General features: G+C 47.4%; 1 protein-coding gene across 1 annotated transcript in view; it reads left to right on the top strand.

Annotated features, from left to right (window-relative positions):
* The window catches only part of LOC108575604 (netrin receptor UNC5C-like), an 11,469-nt gene extending 6,812 nt beyond the window's left edge, over nt 1-4,657 (top strand). Inside the window, exons 4-13 of the mRNA XM_017938434.1 lie at nt 17-355; nt 801-968; nt 1,203-1,367; nt 2,118-2,153; nt 2,231-2,501; nt 2,575-2,723; nt 3,016-3,749; nt 3,839-4,227; nt 4,307-4,408; nt 4,486-4,657. Of these exons, the coding sequence (XP_017793923.1) occupies nt 17-355; nt 801-968; nt 1,203-1,367; nt 2,118-2,153; nt 2,231-2,501; nt 2,575-2,723; nt 3,016-3,749; nt 3,839-4,227; nt 4,307-4,408; nt 4,486-4,657 (2,525 nt within the window). The remainder of the gene's footprint in view (nt 1-16; nt 356-800; nt 969-1,202; nt 1,368-2,117; nt 2,154-2,230; nt 2,502-2,574; nt 2,724-3,015; nt 3,750-3,838; nt 4,228-4,306; nt 4,409-4,485) is intronic.
* Nucleotides 4,658-8,377: the final 3,720 nt, after the last annotated feature.

The following is an 8,377-nucleotide window of genomic DNA, read 5'->3' as shown; positions in this document are numbered from 1 at the left end:
CTATGCTGTTCTGCAGACCTGAAGAAGCACTTCCTGTCGCCGCCATACTCGCTGTCCGTGGAGGCCGGACGTAACGCTGAACTACGTTGCACACCGCCGTTAGGGGTACCGCAACCGAAGGTCTACTGGCTGAAGAATGGTTCACCCCTCGAGACGATCACCAGCTCAACGCCAGCATCGTCAATGGCGGACAGCATCCCCAACGAGGTGTCGTCCAGCAACAGCTTCCTAAGGACCGGGGACGGACACCTGATACTAGGGGAGGCTGAGCTAAGGCACCAGGGGAATTACTCGTGCGTGGCTGAGAACATCGCTGCCAGGCGGGTCAGTGAACCGGCTGTGCTGACGGTTTACGGTGAGACCTCTTGTGAATTCCGTGAGACCAGCCACGGTTCTATGAATATTGCAACGGTTCTGGATCGAGCGTAATTAGAAACGATGATTGCGTATCGACCGGTAATTAAGCGTAACGCGTGGATCTGTGGAGGATTGTACTGCGAGGGAGCATCGCGTGAGAGATTGGTATTCGCGGTCAGATTCTTGGACTTTGGTAATTTGCTCTACTTTCTCACGGAATTTGTGATTGATAGCGAGGTAATTGATCCTTGGTGAAATTTCGAGAAGATTCTCATTCTCCGAGGCTCGCTCTTACGGTCAAACTTCCTCTCCGAATTTCTGAATAGCAGCGTATCCGTATTCACAAAATTTCTGCTCGATTGTGCAAATCAAAGGCCACAGAGTACCGTGATTTTTCTCACCGAAAAAACACAACTTCGTCTATACGTTGGATTCGTTCCCAGTGAACGGCGGGTGGTCTTCCTGGTCCGGATGGTCGGACTGCAGCACCCGTTGCGGCCGAGGTGTACAAAAGAGGACGCGAACCTGCACGAACCCGGTACCCATCAACGGAGGTCAATCCTGTCCAGGTCCAGGAACGCAAAGGGTCGAGTGTAATCCTCCCTGTCCCGGTAAGGGTCCGCGGTATCGACCAATTACAAAACAATTACACAGACAGTACGAGAACACCACGAAAGAGAACTGGTTCCTCGTGTCGTCGTCGTCGTCGTCGTCGACGAAACGATCAAAGACTTCTTGCGTGGTACACAACACCCAGATGTAATCGTTGCCTGGTTGCTCCGTGAAAGTACATCTGATAACGCGGAGATTTAATCGGGATTTTCAAGTTCACCCGTTGCTTTCAGCGGTCGACGGCAGATGGTCAAGCTGGTCCTCGTGGTCTGCATGCGGTCCCGATTGTTCCAGAGCGAGGAGGAGATCCTGCAACGACCCCCCGGCGAGCAATGGTGGTCGTCCCTGTCAAGGCAAGGACGTCATCGTCGAGTCTTGTTCCATGGATCGATGTAATGGTGAGCTCCAGCTGTGTTCTTGCCTCCTTTTCTCTTTTCTCTCCGTCCATTCTCTCCGTCCTCCCTCCTTTCCTCTCGTTTCTTTTTCCCTCGTCTCTGTGTTGCGCTTGTTGCCGGTGACTGGGCCAACGGCGGACAATTTATTACGAGCGAACGGGCTTCCCTTGTCCCGCGTCGCGTCCGATGATCGTCGTTTGCGGTCGTATGCATGCATGCCGCGGCGCGGCGATACGATTTAAATTAATAATGACTCGCAGAAAGGTATACCTACCCGAGCCGCTTACAGGGGTCCCAAGTATTGCATTGTAATCTTCTTCGATTAACCGGTCATCGGACGCCGCAAAATATTCCCATTGTTCACTGACAGACGCGCCAGGTATAGAGGGAGAGACCCTCCTGGAGATTAGATTAAATTTTCGGCGGAGACGGATCGTCCAGATGGAACGCGGCAGATTAACCCTTTCACGAAGCCAGTGGCCACTTGAAAAATGCACACGGTGCATATACAGAGTGCAAAACGCTACCAGCGTTTGTGTAATAAATACACATATAATTGAATCAGGTGAACGATTGAATTCTACACACAGTTGGTGATTTTTCTGGTGGAATTTTTCAAAGGGTGAGAGTAAAAAACATTAGACGAACAATTGTTAAACCCTATAAGGTCGACGCGTTCTGCAGATTTTCTCAGATCACGTTGCAAGCAACTAAGAGTAAGTCACTTTTCTTCCCTGCGCTACCACGATGCAGCTCTTGGACAGGACGGACCGCGAGTCTTCAAGGAAGGTAAATTCCATCGCGTAGAATCGTCCCATTGGTAGAGAAAATATTCTTGAAAAAAATCCGTGCTTGTCTGGCCGCAGCAACACATGGGATCGATCACAGAAACATACTTGCTCTGTGGATCACGTTGAGCCTGGCGGCGATCGTTCTAGCGTTGACCACCATCTTCTTCGTCCGACTGATGCGTCGGAAGGAAAGAATGGAGGCTTTGTACGGTGTGGCCAGGTTGGATTTCCGGCGTCCCGGCGATTTGGCTAAATCTGTGGTCTCGAAGAACGATCGTTCGGTCCTCTCGGTGGACAGGCGGCTGGAACAAGTGATAGACGAGTCGAACGCAGCCAGGATGCCTAGGTAAACGATCCTCGAGGAATTAAACCACGATCGATCCTTGTCCCTCGTTGAAAGTCTGTCTGACGATACGCAGATCTTGCTCGGAGCACCACTACGACGTGCCACAGCTGTCGCTGCCTTCCACCACTAGGCCATCGCCTAGTTCCTCCGTGGCTAGATCCTCCTGCAGGAACTCTCAGCGAGGTAGAGGTCTGTCGGACAACGAGGAAAGCAGATCGTCTCGTAAGGAGTTATTTTTATTCGATAAACACAGGGTGTCGTTGTCTCGTTTAATAATAAAATGGTAGAAAAGCAAGGTACATTTTATAGTACAAAATATCGTATAGCTTGGATCCGTAGAGATCGATAGCTAGACTAAGCAAACTGCCAAGCTGCGGGCGCGACTGTCACTTGCATGCACAAATCTGCCAGTCAGGCGTGCCCGCATACGTCACTCGCGTGTGCGTTGAGTGATTAAACACACTGGTCAGGTAGAAGATAGAGTGACAGTGTTTTGGTGACACCTGGTCCTCAGGTTCCACTTGTCAGGCGAACCAGGAGAGCACGAACGAAGAGGACGATGAACACGACGAGGATGAAAGACTCGGCGAAGACGACAGAAGCCACGAAGACTCTGGTGCTTTCATCGTGAGAGCTGTAGTCGACGAACAAGGCGCTCTTCTTGTGGTTCCTGAGGTTGGAGTCTCGATGTCCATACCTGAAGGAGCCATTCCTCGAGGAAGAAGGCACAGTTTGCACCTGGCTGTGCTTGGAGACGATTCTCTGAGACCTGGATTACCACCTGGTCTGACTCTACTGTCAGCAGTGGTGGCTTGTGGACCTAGTGGAATCGACCTGGTGAAACCGGTGATTCTTCAGTTCGAGCACTGTGCCGAATTGAGGACTGGGAACTGGGAACTGAGTCTCTGGTCCACGGATTTAGACCTGGAGACTCGATCCAATAACTCGACCAATTCGTCGACTAGTTCTAACCTAACGGCCACGTCGATCTGGAGGAAAGTTCTGACGCTGGGTGGAGAACCTATCAATCTTCCTGGGCAACCGTTCGCACAGTTGGATCATTCTGGGGTTTTCTTGGTCACTGAGACTCCTAGTGTTTACGCAGTCGCTGGGGAAAATTCTGTGGTTGCGCCTGGGCTAGCTGTGAAGAGGATCTGCGTGGCTGTGTTCTTATCTCGCGAGAGGGATCATATCAGGTGCCATTTGATGGACGACACTAAGGCAGCCTTCAAGCTTATCGTCGAACAGGTTACTTCTTAATACGAATCTAGAACGTATAATTTTTCTTCATAACTAAGATTCTTCTATCTTTAAATTTCGTGTAAAACTTCGTTTAGGAACGTAGATTAGGTGGATCTCGTATAGACTACGGAGTCCTGGGCTTCAGAGCAGGCGGTTCTCCTCTCCGAATCGACCTGGAAGACAGAGAAAGTGGCTTCGTAGAGCGCCAGGAGATAGCTCACCGCAGAATCTGGTGTTCTACGAGAACCAGCGTTAGAAGATCCTTCAGGATCGAGAAAACTGTCGGAGAATTAAGACTAAGCTTCGAGCTACGAGCCTGTCAATGCGGTTTCGAGGAGCAAGCTCTGTTCCTGAGGATCGACCTGGATCTGATGAAGAGAAACAGTTCTAGTGGAAAGAGGACCACGAAAACCGAGTCGTCCATCATTCTGCGTGGGAAGAATTCATCCAGGACAACGGAATCCGTCATTCCAAGGCCATTCAGGTATTCTTAAAGTACCATTATGACTTTTCATTTTATCATAAAATTCCACGTCAAATTACATTTGTCTTATTGTCTGAAGATTTTCAAAAACGTTGAGAAAACAGCTGTGCCAGTGTCTGGATCCACCAAGCGCACGAGGAAATGACTGGAGAATGCTGGCACAAAGACTCCAAGTGGATCGGTGAGATTTGATCATTTTGTCTCCCGCAGGAAAAGAGAAGACAAGAGACTGAAATGAAGGTCGGCGATTTTATTTAGATACGTCGACTATTTCGCGACGAAGGCGAGCCCGACGGAGCACATTCTGGATCTCTGGGAGGCGAAACACCAGGAGGCCACGGCTCTTGCGGATCTCCTGAATCATTTAAGACTGATGGGACGCGTGGACGCGGCCAACGTTCTCGAGAGTCGCTTGGGACCGTGGATCTGAGAAACTGATTAAGAATACCACTGCCTAAGAAACTTACTAAAGAAAAAAGAATCCACCGTTTTGCAATTTTACAATGTTTTGTACATATAAGAGAACCGAGGTCTATATTACGTGTAAGGGGAATCGATGTAGAACCACGTTGCATAGGGGCAACGACCGTGTTTGTACATAAAACTCGTTTATAGCAAACGTCAGACGTGTGTTGTTCATTAATCTACCCTGCGTACCTATTCTAAGCGTTTGCAAAAATTATTACATAGCTCCCATGTCCTGTATTTTAATTCATATGCAAATGTTCTTCGATCAAATTTTTTCCCACGAAGAGTAATGCAATATTGTAGATTCTACAGAAAAAATTGAATTCACCATGCTGCTCTGAAGTGTAGAATAGAAAGGTTTCGAACTCACCTCGCACTAAAAATATTAAATTAGGTCATCCCATAAGTTCGAAAGTGGGAAATCAACAAAATTTTATAGCATCGTCATAGTGGCTCTGCCAAAGTGAAAGATAGTTTCTTTATTTCATAAAATTTAAAAATATGATTATAATAATGACCTAAATTTCGATATAAAATTCCAGAGTTATCACCATAAACGATAACCCTCCAATTCTCGAACTACTTCAATCCAACAAATTTCCACGAATTTCTCCCTTCATCACTGACCTCCAATCACTCACCCAAAACCCCACACCATCTTTCCGAGGCAACATAACCGCCGTTCGAATGGAGAATCCCAGGCGTTCATGCTGGTTATCAAGCTGGATCCCTCGAGGTCTGGCTAACAATGCCGCAGGAAGAACGGAAGTAGCAGAACGAGGCTTACAGGGCCAATTTGCACCTGAATACCAAGGTACGCGTTCCACGAAGCGATCGCGAGTCCTGTGCCAGCAGAATGCAGTCGCGAGTGCATTTAGCCAGCCATTTGGTTGCCATTCGAACGCGTCGTATCGCGTCGCGAGCATTTCACCTCCCCTGGAACCTCTGCTAGAGGTATCGCGGCCAAGGATGCGTGGGATGCTCGAAACAATGGGCATTATCCGGCTAAACATGGGAGTGAGGGGTCCTGGGATTCTGGCAGGCTTCGAGGAGCTATAGGTATGCGAGGATGCCAGCCCTCATATAGGTATGCATGTGTATCCCTTTGCCTCCTCCTCCTCCTCTTCTCTCATCTCTCTCTCTCTGTCTCTACTGCCACTCGACCCTCTTCCAAGGACCGAGGGGCAAGGTAGGGGGGGAGCGGCATTTAATCACAGGAGCCCGCTGGTGGTAATTCCGTTGGACAATGGCTGTTGACCTGCGTCGCTGGGGATGCCGACCACCCTTTCACGCTAATACCGTGAACCAAACCTCTTTGTCGCTCGTTCACCACTAGACCAGGTGTGTCTGTCTTCTTTCAACGGTGCTGCAAAACTGCTGGACCGAATCGCGGATGAACGGTGATCGATTGTATCGAACGGCGTGACTGAGAGTCGACGATTATTGGCGGTCCACCGCACAAGCAGGGTACAATTCGAACGGTATTGCGATCGAAGGATAGAATGTGTTGTTTAGAGCGTGGGTGCGGAGGGATTTGGAAGGTAGAGGAAAGGTTGGTAGTTGATAAGGGTAGATCGAGGAATTTTTTATTACTTTGAACAGTAGGCGGACGTAATTTAAAAGACACCTTGCACATTTTGAAATACTAGCCTCTATACTATTATTTTTGTTTTTTATGAAGGTTTTATTCAATATATTGCTGTCGTTAGATTTTAAAATACAGGTTTGTGTCTTTTAGGAATTTAACTATGTTCTTAATTATGACTTAGAAAAATTAAAATTCTCTTAACAAATTCCTAAAGAAGCAATACAAACCACTAAAACATAAAAAAAAAAAAAATACAGAGTACACCGAAGTGTCCACTCCTCCCAAAATATTATACTTCAACCGCCATTCCAAACATCGTCCATCAAAGGTCCACAAAATTCGTCCAACCGAACCATCTCTCTCAAACTCGAGGGATTAATTCCCAGCAGAGATAACCGATTAATACTCGCCGCGAAGCAAAATGAATTCCAAAATAACCTGCCTATCTACCCATTAATATTAATAACCAACCCAAAAGAGAATAAATAAACCGGGTATCGTAGAATCGTCGAATTACCATTCGGAAATCCGCCTGTAATACACGCTGAGACTCAAGCATGACGCGTCGCCCCCAAGGAATTCCCAGTCGGAATTCTACACTGGAAACTGACCCCGGTGCGATCGCCATCAATCCGTCCCCGATATTAACCCGTCCCCCGTTTATCCCGTGGAAAATCGCGAAGAGCAGGGCGAGAGATTTCCGCGAGAGCGCGACCAACGTGTCCGCGATAACGTCGTCGTAACGACGCGGTTATTGCCACGCTGGCCGGGCCGGCCATCGTATATGCATAATCCACGTCAGAGTCGCATAAATTCCAGATCCAGAACCGTATTAATTTCCCCGACTAATCGCGATTGGGATCTACAGGCAATTACGAGAAGGATAGGCCAATCAGATTGGCGGCGCGCCGCTTCGCTCGCTTCCGTTAACGCGGAAGGCTCGGTCACGCACACGCAACCACCCCTTTCGACTAAACCGCCACCTCCCCTCTCCCTGTTTCAACCCCCTCGACGACCATCGTACGACGCGTACAAAACAGCCAGGCAACGGCAACGAGGGTGGCTGCCTTTATGAATTGTCCGGAGATATCGCGATCGAACTAACCCTGGAAATCGATCTCGCCTGCAACGTGCGCGAAATCGCGCGGCGATTTTGCTCGGGGAATAAATTGCGCAACTAATTGCCGTAACCGGAGGCGATTATTACCGGGTTTGATGTATGACTACGGTGTGTGCGTGAAGTATTGGACGAGTTTCGGATGATGCTTTTGACGAATCGTTTGGGAAATCGGTGATGTTCGTTTGGGAATTGTGGATCAGTGGGAGGTTTTTGTGAGTTGCTGAGAAAGTGTCGCTAGTGTTCAATGATCTACCGCTTTTCTGTGAAATTTATTCGATAAAAAGTAATAATTTCAAAGTGACTTTTTGTGTGTACGAATATTGGTGGATTTGTTACTCCTGGATCTGATATTTTAGTTATACAGTATGTAACATAAATTCCCAAATTTAATGTAACGAGAGATACTAAACAGGAAAGTGTGATACCTTCGTAAATTGGCAAAATGTCTAAAATGTTTAAAATTAAAATGAAAAATGTCCTAAATTTCATTTTTATTCAACTACCAAATGTAAAATGATCTACCAACGAATTTTCTCAATAAAAGCTTAATTACGCCTCGACAAATCGTTCGAATTGAAGTGATAATTGCTTGATTAGATAAGAGGCAAATGGACAAGTTTCGGGTGACTTCGGTTGTTTCGCGGTTTGTGTACCGTAGTTAGGTTTGTAGGGTATTTTAGACCATGGGGGTGAGTTTGTGCATGGTGTTTGTATCGGTGGTCGAAGGGTCGGCTTGTTAAGGGAAATTCGGACGGATACGTTTGATTCACTTAAATCGATACACAGAACCATTCACTGAACGGTCATTTGCTCCAATTCTTGTTTATTATACTTTCAATGAAGATTAACGAGCAGAAAGTAAGCTACGAGAAGGGGATGCTGAAATAAGCACAATTAGAATGTTACGTGTACCCTTACACGATACACGTGCGTGTAATATTAGAGACCAGGGGTCTTTTCTGATAATTACATCA

Source organism: Habropoda laboriosa, unplaced genomic scaffold (assembly GCF_001263275.1).
Source record: "Habropoda laboriosa isolate 0110345459 unplaced genomic scaffold, ASM126327v1 scaffold186, whole genome shotgun sequence".
NCBI lineage: Eukaryota > Metazoa > Arthropoda > Insecta > Hymenoptera > Apidae > Habropoda > Habropoda laboriosa.
Note: the sequence above shows the minus strand (reverse complement) of the source record. Positions and strands in the feature narration are given on the sequence as shown.